Genomic DNA, 16835 nt, shown 5'->3' with positions numbered 1-16835 from the left:
GTCTCATTGGCAAACATACCACATCTTATTCTCCTTATTTTCAGAATTATCAGAAACACGAACCCCACCAAAAAATCTTTGTTAAACTGATGTGATCTAAAGAAAAACTGTCTCATTTCATGGCTAATTTCTGTGAATTTATTCTACCAGGGTTTCTTCAGTAGTGACTACTGACACTGTTTTACCTATTATTTATTTAAGAAGAGGTTGATAACCTTCAATAACTAACACAACCCTTTAGGGCTATTACTATGCTGTAAAATAGTGTAAGTCAACGTATTATTTGATGGTGTTTTAAAGTGAAATTTACGAAGTCCTACAAAAAATGAGGACCACACAATATAACAGAAGAAGAACATTGAGAGTGTGCCACTGCTAGTCTATTTATTACAAAGTAAACAGTTGACAATATGTGAATGCTATAGAATATATCTAATAATAGTAAATTAAGATTTTTTAACATGAATAATGCTATGAGAATTTCTCTGATACACATTGAATGAGGTTTTCAGTTACGTCAGCTTGTGCGACAATGATGTCACAGAAATGGAAATGTTCTGATTATAACAGTGTTAGAGGAAAAATCTTCAATGAAAGCTTTTTTCAAAGCCTTACGTCAGCAGTTCAATTCTCTGAAAAAGAAAGTTTTGAATTATATTTTATAAAACATATATATTTATATTTGTACACCATATCCCGATCTCGACAATTATATATATATATATAAGACAAAATGTTGATGCCCATTAGAGAAAATATGCAAATTATTAAATAGATATACTCGAGTATCCTTATAAACAACTAGTGATCGCTCAACATTCCAATAAAACTTATACTTTGGTCCATACTCCTAACGGACGTCTATGTGTAGAATATACGACAATAAGACAGCAATTGAACAACTCAAATAACCAAATATGTTCACAAATAATAAATTGCATATCACTCTAGCTTGAATTTTGGCATGTTGTTATATTAAAGAATTCACAGAACTTAGCCATTTGCGATGTTTTAAAATACAGAGGATCATGAAAATTAAGTTGCAAAAGTTGTATTTATCATGTTATTGCACAAAAATTAAATTCCACTTAAATTCATACTGTTAAATGGAGCTTTTTCATTTGGGGTGCTATATGTTATATATATATATATATATATATATATTTCTTTGTTAATTGCGGTAGATTAAACTTCACATGATTCTCTGAAATCAAAACACGTGTATAAATGTCTTAGCTTCAAACGGACTGTCATAGTTACATATGAAAATTTACCAAATGAACTTACAAAAGATGTATTTTGAAATAAATATTGACAAAATTAATAATATCATACCACTAGTTACAGTCGTCACCATGGTCACAGTAGCCTTTTGTTTGTTCCCAATGAGTTCCTGGTGCACATGGCATTACATACTTGACTTTGTTACCACACTGAATATACTTGGTACAGTCATTTGGGTAGGCAAAAAGACCATCACTTGTGCACTCAAATTCTAGATAAAAATCAATGCGCAGTGTAAATCTAATAAACGTTGTTAGGCACTGACCATTTAAATTTTGTGGGGAGGCTTACGCTTTTTTCGGCACTAACATTTTTTAAACTAAATAATTTTTTTTTTCAATAACATACAGGAAAAAATTATTCATGTCGAAGCTCAATTAGTTTTTTTTTTACTAATTTTCAATCCAAACTAACTTTTTTTGTCCCTTCCATCCAGAAATGTTTTGTTTTTTTAAATCAAGAGTTATAAGTTGAAATCATCCCTGGGTAAATTTTACGGACGCCATTGAATTGGTTGACCGTTATGGAATATCTGTTTCACAGATGACGACGGATATGTTAGGACGCATAAAATGTATTACGTGTTGGTTTCATTTTTTACCAATTGTCGTAACTACAATCTCGTCCCCTATCCCCTAAAGTGACTTACCGAATTAGATATATCACCGGTTTTGTACTTACATGAGCAACACGACGGGTTTCACATGTGGAGCAGGATCTGCTTACCCTTCCGGAGCACCTGAGTGTTTTGTAGGTGTCGCTGAACACATTCAAGTGAATTTCATTGACAGAGAGGCCGGCTTTGTTTAAAACGAAGGTGTAAATGTATTTTTACTAAACCCATGTTTTTGTCCATATTTATATTCAAAAATTGTGTGAAAATATTTAACTTTAAAAATGTACTGTGCGGAATATAATTAATAAAATAGTTTTTATAAGTTGTTTACCATTTTCACGTGATCTAAAAAAAAAAATAACAAAATCGAACATACGACGAACAACCCCTTCATTATTCTCTGGATCCGTTATCATACAAATTTTCAAAATTGATTAAATGACGCAAATTAAACTACCTGGACAATCCAACATTTGACATGACTCCGTTTGAATATCTACTTCACTTCCTTCGCAATCTTTCCCTCCAAACTGGGGTTCTGGCTTCGTGCAGGATCTTGTTCTTTCGTGTGATTTTGTACCCTTCCCACAGTTAACACTGCAAGCTGACCATTCATTAAAATCTCCATAGTCTGACCAACCACCATCAGCTAAAAGAGATTGCAGTAATGGTTAACTCGGTTTAACTTAACAAGATATGTGTAACAGCCATAGAGAACATATTAGCGCTTAAAGTTTTGAGACGTTCTGGTGTCTTATGTGGACACGTTTTGGCGGATAAATATTTTTGTTAGACACTTTTGGGAGAAATTAAAATCGGACACGTTTGAGCGAAGAAAATAATTGACACGTTTGGGGAATAGAAATTGGATATGTTTGATTAAACCAAGAGTTCCAATGTGTGAAGTTGAAATCATCCCTTCGTAAGTTTTACGGACGCCATCACGAGTTGGTTGACCGTTACTGAATATCCGTTTTACAGATGATATTGGATATATTTCTAATGTCGTAACTACAATCCAGTCTCTCTTTTCCCGAATGTGACCTACCGAATTAGACTTATTACCGGGTTTGTACTAACATGAGCAACACGACGGGTGCCAAATGTGGAGCAGGATATGCTTACCCTTCCAAATCACCTGAGATCACCTCCAGTTTTTGGTGGGGTTCGTGTTGCTCAGTCTTGAGTTTTATATGATGTGTTTTGTGTACTATTTTTTGTCTGTTGGTCTTTTTCCTTTTTAGCTATGTCGTTGTCAGTTTATTTTCGACTTATGAGTTTTAATGTCTCTCTGGTATCTTTCGTCTGTCTTTTTGAGCGAACTGGATACGTTTTTGGAGGATGGACCCGTTTTAGAGTGTTACATATTTATTTTCAACTCAAAGGTGTACGGTTGACAACTAACTGAAAGTATATGAAAACTGAACCTTGTAAATCAACGTGAAAATTGCATTTTTTGTTCACTGACATTGATGTCTTAGACAAGATCAAGTGTAATGAGAATTTAATTATGAGCCTCCGCTGATCACTTTGATATATTTGAATTTTCAACATTGAAGACTAAAATAAAATTGATGACTACGATCTCTTTCTGTTGATATTTTCCGCTTTCTACCTATTAAGATATCTGCTCAAAATAGAAAAGAAATTGGTAAAAATTGTCATTCAAGGGTTGTCTTCTATTAGAAAATGCCTATCTTGTCTTGGTGATCATTTTGGCTGTTTACAGTTTCTCTTTATCTTCTATAGTTTTGGCATGATACTTAAAAAAGAAAAATAGGTTAATTACTCCTATAAGGAGTCAACTAACAATTTCGACAGTGTTGACTTATTTGCAGATCTTGTCTTGCTCATCTTTATTGTTGATTAAAGTTTTCTTTATTTATGATAGTTTTCGTCCAAAAAACTGAAAAAAAAAATAACGTAGTAAAAATCGTCCTATCAGGATAATAACTCCTATAAGGAGTCCACTGACAATTTTTGCTATACTAACCTATTTGTAGATCGTGTCTTGCTGGTCATTTTACAGTTCACAGTTTTCTTTTTCTACTATAGGTTTCACCAAAAATTTATATAAAACGTTAAAATCGTCATCAAGGGGACTCAACCCAAGATTTTAGCAATTATACAAACTTGTAGATCTTGTCCTGTTGAACCTTATCATAATGTTCTCTGTTTCTATTATACTATAGCCATTTAGTGGTAATAACGCCCATAAAGAGTCGACCGACAATTTCAGTCATTTTGACAAATTTGAAGATCTTTTTTTTTTGCTAATAATTCAGTACATAAAGTTTCTCTGTACCTATTATATTTTAATTATTATTTTATTATTTTTCAATATAATAGGCAACAATGAATAAAATTTATAAAGTTGTCAAAGTCGTCTGATAATTCTTAGTGTAAAAAGTCAGTACGTCGATCTCGACGTTTTGAACATTACTACCACTGTCAGATTTTCTCTATCATTACTAGACACAACTTGCATTTTATCCATATGTTCTATTTTTAGCAATGTCGGGCATGTTGGTTTGCATGCAAGATCTTTGGACATTTCTTTTTTTGCCAATGATTTTGGAGCCAAGTTTGATTCCAATTAGTCCGGTAGTTTTTGTTAAGATATTTGTCAAATTTAACAGACGACGGAGCTCAAGTGATGAAAATAGCTCACTTGTTTCTACGGGTCAGGTGAGCTTAAAATTGTGGTCGTACTTGGACATTCCTTAAGTCTACATGGTCTACTTTCTTTTCTGTTCGAAGACCCAACGCACTGTTTGCCGCCATGCTGTGGGGTAGGATTGTTGCATTTTCTTGTATTTAACCCGTTTTCCATTCCAGCTCCACAAGTTACACTGCATCCACCGAACCACCTTACATCTCCAAAATCACTCCATCCACCATCCACTATAAAAAGTATACGTTATAATGAGATGGTCGATTTTTTCTAATTAATCATAAATATTGGTATGTGATTTGTGTTGAATTGTCACTTTATTCAAATAACTTTATATTTCAACTTTTAAAAAAATTAAATGACATTGGTGTTTTAAAAATACATTATTAACTATTTTCTACCACATAGTTTTGTCATCAAGAAACAATAACCAATGTTCAACATATTTATTTTTTCATTTATTTATCGTCCACTAAAGAATTGCAATGCATTCTGGTACGCTTTTGCAATGTAAAATTCAGACTACAAATAAAAGTACTAAGCTTACCTGAACAACGACAAAGGTATTTTTTGGTGGTATAGCTGTAAAACATGACAGAATTATTATTAATAAATGTTAAATAAAAAAACTAATGATGGGAAGCATCTAAAATATTATACAGATATATAAGAAGAATGTGTCTAAAGACACGAATGCCCCCGCTCAAGCTTGCTTATAATATGTGAAAATACTTTTGTGACGAACGGAAGAACAAACGGTCAATGGAAACACTTAATGCTTCCTTCCACTAGCGGAGGGGGGCTTTAAAAATATAGGTTTCACGAACATCTATTTATAAGTGTATGAGACAGTGTCGTACACAAGCCGCCAAATATATTGAAAATGCCAGGCATCGATGCATGTTATTGTAGCAGAGGGTATGACTTTGGACATTGAAATTCTATCTAGAGATTTTGTATCAACAGGAAATGGGTATGTTAAGAGTTGGCTGAATCGAAATGAGACCAAATTCATACTGTAAGATCATACAACAAACCATAGTGATTCCGAAGGTATAGAAAGTTTTTGAATAAATTCAGTAACGAACACCGAAGATCTGTAAAGAATATTACGTTCTGTAAATGGACAAAGGTACAACCGAGTGATATATGAGTATGCAACCCAATCAATAGGGTAAAAGGATACAGTGAAATATGTTTACATGTACATGAATTCAATGCAAAATTATTAACATATCCACCATTTATCATAATAGGTAGTGAAAATACTACAGTAAAAATGCAACACAGAAAAAAGACTTATATAAACAATATCAGTTTAACAAAACGACATTAATCAAACACAATATGTGTTCTGTTTGAAACGCAGAATACTGGAAAAGGTCAACTAGTAGTAACTTATACATTCTGTAATGAAAAAATGTATAGTTATATATATACTGTATCTTAGATTTAACATTTTTTTACTTTGAAAAAATAGTTATTTTGTGTCATTATTTAAAAAAAAACTTGTTTACTTACGTATAAAACCGTCCTACTTTATGACGCACTTTCCTCGAACATGTCTGACAGTGTCTGAAAAATTTTAAAATCTGCTTTTAAAAAAAAAATTCATATGTGTTCTACATTTTTTTTTAATCAAACATTTTAACAAGTAAAAATTAAATACCATGCTTACATTGCTTACATCCACTTCATTTGAACTTTGGTGGATAGTTGTCTCATAGGCAATCATACCACATCTCCTTGTTCTTATATTACATAAATAGTATAAAACGTAAACATTACATACCATAAATAGTATAAAAGCAAGACGGAAGTTTGCATTAGTCTAACATCTAGCGAATGACCTATTCCAGATGATAAACCCAAAGTTGCCACTATGCACCTGAAAAAGTGTCCATCATAAAAACTTACCCATATACTTCGGATACTGTGAAAGCCAAAATCAGTAGACACAAACCACTAAGATTCTTCATGGTTGTCTTCTGTTGAAAAGGCGATTCGGTTGAACTCCAAAGACAACTTTGGCGCCTTTTATATCTGTTTCGGATTCTTCGAGGGTGTCTCTAATTAACAAGGTAGTCCAAAATAAAAGAGGAAAATCTAGAAATGTCCTCTTTGCGGACTGAAATATGCAAAGTTCATTTTAAAATTACCAAATGCATCAACTGTTTTCTAATTTTTGGTTAGAAGAAATTTCTTCTCTGTAAGAAACAACAAAATCAGAAACTTGGAAGAAATTTCTTTTATCAGACGTATGCCTACAATATGATACTTATGGCAGTTAGTTCGTTGATAGAAATTTTCTTTTATCAAACGTAATATGAATTACTTCGAGCTGATCGTTTGTTGAAAGAAATTTCTTCTATCAGATTTAAACCTAAAATGAAATATTTAATCCGAGACGTTAGTTCTTCTGTCAAACCTACATTTAGATCTTAAATGAAACACATGTAGCTGTTAGTTGGTTGGAAGAAATTTCTTTATAAAGCCTGACCTAAAATGTATTATTCCACTGTTTATACATATTGATAGTTTAATCAATATTTGATTGGTTGAGACTATCCCACGTGTCATTGAACAAATCTTCATATTCCGCTCTGAAATGTCGGGATTACATCGTGCGACGTTACGCGCGGTTAATGTACATAAAGTTTTGAACTTCTTATTCTTCATAAAATAGTGATAGCAAAAATCATTATCATGTTCAAATGTATTTCAGACGATAAAACAAAAAGACTAATAATGAACTTTTGATCCGTACTGTTTATCAATGTGTATGTCATGTTAAGTTTAACCTATAAAAACAAGCGGATAAGAAAAAAAATTATGCAAAATAATAATCAATGTATTGATAGTAAACAAAGCATAGGCAGTGGAATAAAACATTCATTTCCCTTTGATATGAAGATTTGTTCACCCTCGAAAAATCATATTTCCCTCAGGCAGAGCCCTCGTCAAATATGAATATTCTTGGGTGAACAAATCTTCATATCTCCCTCAGGCATGGGAAATAAATGTATAATATTTGTGGCAGTTAGTAAGTCGGACGAAATTTCTTCTAACAAACCTTCAATAAAATATTTGAAGCAGTTAGTACGTTGGAAGAAAACTCTTCTATCAGACATAGACTTAAACTGAAATACTTGTGGCAGTAAGTAAGTTGGAAGAAATTTCTTCTATCAGATCTACACGTAGATCTAAAATGAAAAACATGTAGCTGTTACAAAGTTGAAAGAAACTCCTTCCAATAAACTATCAGACTTAGACTTAAAATACAAAATCTTCATTAGAATGTTTGGAGCAGTTAGTTCGTTGGAAACATTTCTATCTAGCCTTCAATAAAATCAGATCATTTGTAGAAATTATATTAATTATGAAGAACATAACGTCACTGTGAGTAACATAATAATATGCATGGCAATTTATCTTGAAATCACATGAATTTACCTGACATTTTGGCATCAAACAGTATAAAAAAAGAAGTGAAGCTGAACATAATTAGGTACTAGTATGGATATTTTGTTGTCCTATTTTGAGGAAGGGTTTTTTCATGTTTTTCGGGTCACACAACTTTAAACTTTAATAAAAAATAAACCTACTTGACAAGCAAATAATTTTTGTTAAAAAAGCATCCCACTGTTGCACAGACAGAATACGAATGATCGGTGCGTTCGAAGGATATGTCTACTTTAAATTTTCTAATTCTAAAAACAACAAAAAATGTTCAAAAGAATATATAATTGCATTACCTGTTCTCAGAGACACTCAGAATGTTAGAGCGTTGAAATACAATATTTTCATGATGAAGTATATGATACATGAACGCATGATGATTATTCGATTTAAGTAATGACAGCTGTTATAAAAATGAAAAGAGCATGTCTTTCTACACGTTCAAAAAAACAATCAGAAACTTGTGTAAAACTATAAGAATATTCCATGACAGAAATTTCTTCTTTCAGACCTTAGAAGAAGTACATAGAGAGGTCAGTTTATTGGAAAAAATTTCTTTATTCGATACAAAATAAAATCAAAGGAGCAGTAAGTTCATTGAAAGAAATTTCTTTTATCAGACGTATGCCTAAAATATAATACTTATAACAGTTAGACCGTTGATAGAAATTTTCTTTTATCAAACGTAATATAAATTACTTCGAGCTGATCGTTCGTTCAAAGAAATTTCTTCTATCAGATTTAAACCTAAAATGAAATATTTAATCCGAGCCGCTAGTTCTTCTATCAAACATACATTTAGATCTAAAATGAAACACATGTAGCTGTTAGTTGGTTGCAAGTAATTTCTTCATCAAGACTGACATAAAATGTAATAGTTGTGGCAGTAAGTAAGTCGGACGAAATCTTTTCTAACGAACCTTCAATGAAATCTTTGAAGCAGTCAGTCAATTGGAAGAAAATTCTTCTATCAGACATAGACCTAAACTGAAATACTTGTGGCAGTTAGTAAGTTGGAAAACATTTTTTCTATCAGATCTACATGTAGATCTAAAATGAAAAACATGTAGCTGTTACAAAGTTAAAAGAAACTCCTTCCAACAAACTATCAGACTTAGACTTAAAATATAAAATCTTAATTAGAATGTTTGGAGCAGTTAGTTCGTTGGAAACATTTCTATCTAGCCTTCAATTAAATCAGATCATTTGTAGAAATTATATTAACTATGAAGAAAATAACGTGACTTTGTGAGTAACATAATAATATGCATGGCAATTTATCTTGAAATCACATGAATTTACCTGACATTTTGGCATCAAACAGTATAAAAAAAAGAAATGTAGCTGAACATAATTAGATACAAGTATGGATTTTTTGTGGTCCTATTTTGGGGAAGGGTATTTTCGGGTCACACAACTTTAAACTTGAATAAGACATAAACCTGTTTGACAAGCAAATAATTCTTTTAAAAAGGCATTCCACCGTTGCACAGACAGAATACGAATGATCGGTGTGTTCGAAGGATATGTACACTTTACATTTTCTAATTTTAAAAACAAAAAAATGTTCAAAAGAATATATAATTGCATTACCTGTTCTCAGAGACACTCAGAATGTTAGAGCGTTGAAATACAATATTGTTATGATGAATTAAATGATACATGAACGCATGATGATATAATTCGATTTAAGTAATGACAGCTGTTACAAAAATCAAATGAGCATGTCTTTCTACACGTTCAGAACAAAATCAGAAACTTCTGTAAAAGTATGAGAAAATACCTAGACAGAAATTTCTTCTTTCAGACCTTAGAAGAAGTACATAGAGAGGTCAGTTTATTGGAAGAAATTTCTTTTATTCGGTACAAAATAAAATCATAGGAGCAGTAAGTTCATTGGATGAAATTTCTTTTATCAGACGTATGCTTAAAGTATAATACTTATAGCAGTTAGTTCGTTGATAGAAATGTTCTTTTATCAAACGTAGTATGAATTACTTCGAGCTGATCGTTCGTTGTAAGAAATTTCTTCTATCAGATTTAAACCAAAAATGAAATATTTAATCCGAGCTGTTAGTTCTTCTATCAAACTTACATTTAGATCTAAAATGAAACACATGTAGCTGTTAGTTGGTTGGAAGGAATTTCTTTATCAAGCCTGATCTAAGAGGTGATATTAGTGTCAGTTAGTAAATCGGACGAAATTTCTTCTAACAAACCTTCAATGAAATATTTGAAGCAGTTAGTCCGTTGGAAGAAACTTCTTCTATCAGACATAGACCTAAACTGAAATACTTGTGGCAGTTAGTAAGTTGGAAGAAATTTCTTCTATCAGATATACATGTAGATCTAAAATGAAAACATGTAGCTGTTAAAAAGTTGAAAGAAATTTCTTTCAACAAACTATCAGACTTAGACTTAAAATATAAAATCTTAATTAGAATGTTTGGAGCAGTTAGTTCGTTGGAAACATTTATATCTAGCCTTCAATAAAATCAGATCATTTGTAGAAATTATATTAACTATGAAGAAAATAACGTGACTGTGTGAGTAACATAATAATATGCATGAAAATTTATCTTGAAATCACATGAATTTACCTGACATTTTGGCATCAAACAGTATAAAAAAAAGAAATGTAGCTGAACATAATTAGATACAAGTATGGATTTTTTGTGGTCCTATTTTGGGGAAGGGTATTTTCGGGTCACACAACTTTAAACTTCAATAAGACATAAACATGTGTGACATGCAAAAAATTCTTTTACAAAGGCATTCCACCGTTGCACAGACAGAATAAGAATGATCGGTGTGTTCGAAGGATATGTACACTTTACATTTTCTAATTTTAAAAACAAAAAAAATGTTTAAAAGAATATATAATTGCATTACCTGTTCTCAGAGACACTCAGAATGTTAGAGCGTTGAAATACAATATTGTTATGATGAATTAAATGATACATGAACGCATGCTGATTATTCGATTTAAGTAATGACAGCTGTTATAAAAATGAAATGAACATGTCTTTCTGCACGTTCAGAAACAAAATCAGAAACTTGTGTAAAACTATGAGAACATTCCTAGACAGAAATATCTTCTTTCAGACCTTAGAAGAAGTACATAGAGAGATCAGTTTTTTGGAAGAAATTTCTTTTATTCGGTACAAAATAAAATCATAGGAACAGTAAGTTCATTAGGAGAAATTTCTTTTATCAGACGTATGCATAAAGTATAATACTTATAGCAGTTTGTTCGTTGATAGAAATGTTCTTTTATCAAACGTAATATGAATTACTTCGAGCTGATCGTTCGTTGGAAGAAATTTCTTCTATCAGATTTAAACCTAAAATGAAATATTTAATCCGAGCCGTTAGTTCTTCTATCAAACATACATTTAGATCTAAAATGAAACACATGTAGCTGTTAGTTGGTTGGAAGGAATTTCTTTATCAAGCCTGATCTCAAATGTAATATTAGTGGCAGTTAGTAAATCGGACGAAATTTCTGCTAACAAACCTTAAATGAAATATTTGAAGCAGTTAGTCCGTTGGAAGAAACTTCTTCTATCAGACATAGACCTAAACTGAAATATTTGTGGCAGTTAGTAGGTTGGAAGAAATTTCTTCTATAGGATATACATGTAGATCTAAAATGAAAACATGTAGCTATTAAAAGAAATTTCTTTCAACAAACTATCAGACTTAGACTTAAAATATAAAATCTTAATTAGAATGTTTGGAGCAGTTAGTTCGGTGAAAACATTTCTATCTAGCCTTCAATAAAATCAAATCATTTGTAGAAATTATATTAATTATGAAGAACTTAACGTGAATGTGAGTAACATAATAATATACATGAAAATTTATCTTGAAATCACATGAATTTACCTGACATTTCGGCATCAAACAGTATACAAAAAAAGTGTAGCTGTACATAATTAGGTACTAGAATGGATTTTGTGTGGTGGTATTTTGCGGAAGGGTATTTTCAGGTCACACAACTTTAAACTTTAATAAGTCATCAACCTGTTTGACAAGCAAATAATTCTTTTAAAAAGGCATTCCACTGTTGCACAAACAGAATCAGAATGATCGGTGTGTTCGAAGGATATGTACACTTTACATTTTCTAATCTTAAAAATAAAAAAATGTTCAAAAGAATATATAATTGCATTACCTGTTCTCAGAGACACTCAGAATGTTAGAGCGTTGAAATACAATATTGTTATGATGAATTAAATGATACATGAACGCATGATGATTATTCGATTTAAGTAATGACAGCTGTTATAAAAATGAAATGAGCATGTCTTTCTACACGTTCAGAAAAAAATCAGAAACTTGTTTAAAAGTATGAGAATATTCCACGACAGAAATTTCTTCTTTCAGACCTTAGAAGAAGTGTATAGAGAGGTCAGTTTATTGGAAGAAATTTATTTTATTCGGTACAAAATAAAATCATAGGAGCAGTTAGTTCATTCGAAGAAATTTCTTTTGTCAGACGTATGCCTAAAGAATCATTCTTATAGCAGTTAGTTCGTTGATAGAAATGTTTTTTTATCAAACGTAATATGAATTACTTCGAGCTGATCGTTCGTTGGAAGAAATTTCTTCTATCAGATTTAAACCTAAAATGAAATATTTAATCCGAGCCGTTAGTTCTTCTATCAAACCTACATTTAGATCTAAAATGAAACACATGTAGCTGTTAGTTGGTTGTAAGAAATTTCTTTATCAAGCCTGATCTAAAATGTAATATTAGTGGCAGTTAGTAAATCGGACGACATTTCTTCTAACAAACCTTAAAAAAAATATTTGAATCAGTTAGTCCGTTGGAAGAAACTTCTTCTATCAGACATAGACCTAAACTGAAATACTTGTGGCAGTTAGTAAGTTGGAAGAAATTTCTTCTATCAGATATACATGTAGATCTAAAATGAAAACATGTAGCTGTTAGAAAGTTGAAAAAAATTTCTTTCAACAAACTATCAGACTTAGACTTAAAATATGAAATCTTAATTAGAATATTTGGAGCAGTTAATTCGGTGGAAACATTTCTATCTAGCCTTCAATAAAATCAGATCATTTGTAGAAATTATATTAATTATGAAGAAAATAACATGACTGTGAGTAACATAACAATATACATGGCAATTTATTTTGAAATCACATGCATTGACCTGACATTTTGGCATCACACAGTATACAAAAAGTGTAGCTGAACATAATTAGGTACTAGTATGGATTTTTTTATGGTCCTTTTTTGAAGGGTATTTTCAGGTCTCATAACTTTAAACTTGAATAAGACATAAACCTGTTTGACAAGCAAGTAATTCTTTTAAAAAGGCATTCCACCGTTGCACAGACAGAATACGAATGAATGGTGCGTTCAAAGGATATTTCCATTTAACATTTTATATTCCTAAAAACCAAAAAATAGTCCAAAGAATATATAATGGCATAACCTGTTCTCAGAGACACTCAGAATGTAAAAGCGTTGAAAAAAAATATTTTTATGATGAAGTAAATGATACATGAACGCATGATGATTATTCGATTTAATTAATGACAGCTGTTATAAAAAGGAAATGAACATCTCTTTCTACACGTTCAGAAGAAAATCAGAAACTTGTGTAAAATTATGGGAATATTCCTAGACAGAAATATTTTCTTTCAGACCTTAGAAGAAGTACATAGAGAGGTTAGTTTATTGGAAGAAATTTCTTTTATTCGGTACAAAATAAAATCATAGGAGCAGTAAGTTCATTGGAAGAAATTTCTTTTTTCAGACGTATGCCTAAAATATAATACTTATAGCAGTTAGTTCGTTAATAGAAATGTTCTTTTATGAAGCGTAATATGAATTACTTCGAGCTGATCGTTCGTTGGAAGAAATTTCTTCTATCAGATTTAAACCTAAAATGAAATATTAAATCTGAGCCGTTGTTCTTCTATCAAACCTACATTGAGCTCTAAAATGAAACAAATGTAGCTGTTAGTTGGTTGGAAGAAATTTCTTTATCAAGCCTGACCTAAAATGTAATATTTGTGGCAGTTAGTAAGTCGGACGAAATTTCTTCTAAATTTACAAGATACTAGAACATTGGGGGTGGGGGAACCCCTGGGGACTGACCCTATACGTCATTCAAATGTTTGTAACATGACGAACAGGAATATATATGGTTTAGGGGTGGGGATCTCAACCATTTACAAGATATTAGAACTTTCTCAAATGACAGGGGGTCGGGATGACCCCTGGGGACTAACCATGTATATCATTTAAACCATCTTAGCATGACAAACCAGAATATATATGGTTTAGGGGTGGGGATCTTGACCACTTACAAGATATTAGAACTTTCTTAAATGGCAGGGGGTGGGGGTAACCCCTGGGGACTAACCCTGTATTTCATTTGATGTGCTTTATCATGACAAACCAGAATATATTTGGTTTAGGGGTGGGGATCTCGACCATTTACAAGATACTAGAACATTGGGATTGGGGGAACCCCTGGGGACTGACCCTATACGTCATTCAAATGTGTGTTACATGACGAACAGGAATATATATGGTTTAGGGGTGGGGATCTCAACCATTTACAAGATATTAGAACATTGGGGGTGGGGGGAACCCCTAGAGACTGACCGCATACATCATTCAAATGTTCGAGACATGACAAATAGGAATATATATGGTTTAGGGGTGGAGATCTCAACCATTAACAAAGATATTAGAACTTTCTCAAATGGCAGGGGGTCGGAATGACCCCTGGGGACTAACCCTGTATATCATTCAAACCATCTTAGCATGACAAACCAGAACATATATGGTTTAGGGGTGGGGATCTTGACCACTGACAAGATATTAGAACTTTCTTAAATGGCAGGGGGTGGGGGTGACCCCTGGGGACTAACCCTGTATTTCATTTGATGTGCTTTATCATGACAAACCAGAATATATATGGTTTAGGGGTTGGGATCTCAACCATTTACAAGATATTAGAACTTTCTCAAATGGCAGGGGGTCGGGATGACCCCTGGGAACTAACCCTGTATATCATTCAAACCATCTTAGCATGACAAACCAGAATATATATGGTTTAGGGGTGGGGATCTTGACCACTTACAAGATATTAGAACTTTCTTAAATGGCAAGGGGTGGGGGTGACCCCTGAGGACTAACCCTGTATTTCCTTTGATGTGATTTATCATGACAAACCAGAATATATATGGTTTAGGGGTGGGGATCTCAACCATTAACAAGATATTAGAACTTTCTCAAATGGCAGGGGGTCGGGATGACCCCTGGGGACTAACCCTGTATATCATTCAAACCATCTTAGCATGACAAACCAGAATATATATGGTTTAGGGGTGGGGATCTTGACCACTTACAAGATATTAGAACTTTCTTAAATGGCAGGGGGTGGGAGTGACTCCTGGGGACTAACCCTGTATTTCATTTAATGGGTTTTATCATTTAGAACATTTTCAATTAAAAAGATTGTGTCTATCACAAATGGTTTTCAATTTATAATCATTTGAAAATTTTAAAAAATAAAATCCCATAGGGTTCTATAGTAAAACCCTCTTTTCTTTTTGCCCCTCAAAGTACCCCTTTATAAACCCCATTGCACAAACAAAACCCTGATTGCACCACTAGACATGTTAGTCTAACATATTGTGAAACCCTAAGTTAATCTGACAAGCGGTTTTGGAGAACGGGTGCGGACAAGTTCAAATTTAAAAGCGGCGGAAGAGGAAGAAGAAAAAGAAGAAGAATAATAATAATAATAAGAACGGAGCAAAAACAATAAGTCTTCCCAAACTTCGTTTGGGAGACTTAATAACGCGACTGTGAGTAACATAATAATATGCATGGTAATTTATCTTGAAATTACATGAATTTAACTGACATTTTGGCATCAAACAGTAAAAAAAAGAAGTGTAGCTGAACATAATTAGGTACTAGTATGGATTTTGTTTAGGTCTTATTTTGGGGAAGGGTATTTTCGGGTCACACAACTTTAAACTTGAATAAAAAATAAACCTGTTTGACAAGCAAATAATTCTTTTAAAAAGACATCCCACCGTTGCACAGACAGAATAAGAATGATCGGTACGTTCGAAGGATATGTCCACTTTACATTTTCTAACTCTCAACACAAAAAAAATGTCCAAAAGAATATGTAATTGCATTACCTGTTCTCAGAGACACTCAGAATGTTAGAGCGTTGAAATACAATATTGTTATGATGAAGTAAATGATACATGAACGCATGATGATTATTCGATTTAAGTAATGACAGATGTTATGAAAATCAAATAAGTATGTCTTTCTGCACGTTTAAAATCACTGTACATGTACATGTACATAATGTCCGTAATCACAGAGATTGTTCGACAATTTAAATTTTGTTTAAATTTACGGAATTTTTCACCTGCTATACAATGTAGGGACCCAAAAGGGTAATAAAACAGCAACCCAAATTCAATTATATTTGAAAAAAAACAATTTACCACTTTACTTCCAATAAAATTATTTTTTTCATAATGAATGTCACTTTTATTTATTTTGTTCCTTAATATTTTTAAAATACTCAACCAAGAGCAATGATACTTTTTTGAGATTATAGTTTTGAACCATTTTTAAGCATGTATAATTTTGTTAGATTTTCATCAATTTTTAAATCGTGGTAAACTGTTTTAAAAAAGCTCTAGTATATCAAAACATTCCGGAGTTACATTGTACCCTTACTTTTTCTAATATCTTATTCAATAGTTTCTAGATGACTTATGCGA

The 16835-nt window shown here is 32.2% G+C and overlaps 1 protein-coding gene across 1 annotated transcript; it reads right to left on the bottom strand.

Moving 5' to 3' along the window:
- Positions 1-484: 484 nt before the first annotated feature.
- On the bottom strand, positions 485-10588 carry LOC127725579 (mucin-like protein). The gene is made up of 7 exons (XM_052232644.1): positions 6492-10588; positions 6096-6149; positions 5122-5156; positions 4613-4804; positions 2358-2549; positions 1336-1495; positions 485-632 (listed from the first exon to the last, which is right to left on the bottom strand). Exons 1-6 carry the CDS (start codon positions 6551-6553, stop codon positions 1338-1340), a joined length of 693 nt encoding a protein of 230 aa, XP_052088604.1. The 5' UTR covers positions 6554-10588; the 3' UTR covers positions 485-632; positions 1336-1337.
- Between the last annotated feature and the right edge of the window lie 6247 nt (positions 10589-16835).

Source organism: Mytilus californianus, unplaced genomic scaffold (genome assembly GCF_021869535.1).
Source record: "Mytilus californianus isolate M0D057914Y unplaced genomic scaffold, xbMytCali1.0.p SCAF_15, whole genome shotgun sequence".
NCBI classification, from domain to species: domain Eukaryota; kingdom Metazoa; phylum Mollusca; class Bivalvia; order Mytilida; family Mytilidae; genus Mytilus; species Mytilus californianus.
This window is presented reverse-complemented; position numbering and strand designations above follow the sequence as displayed.

Coding starts and splice junctions, on each gene's coding strand:
- LOC127725579 (XM_052232644.1), bottom strand. CDS start 6,553: ATGAAGAATCTTAGTGGTTTGTGTCTACTGATTTTGGCTTTCACAGTA. Junction 6,150..6,491: donor ACAGTATCCGAAGTATATGG/GTAAGTTTTTAT, acceptor AAAATTTTTCAG/ACACTGTCAGACATGTTCGA. Junction 1,496..2,357: donor TCAAATGTTGGATTGTCCAG/GTAGTTTAATTT, acceptor ATTTTTATCTAG/AATTTGAGTGCACAAGTGAT.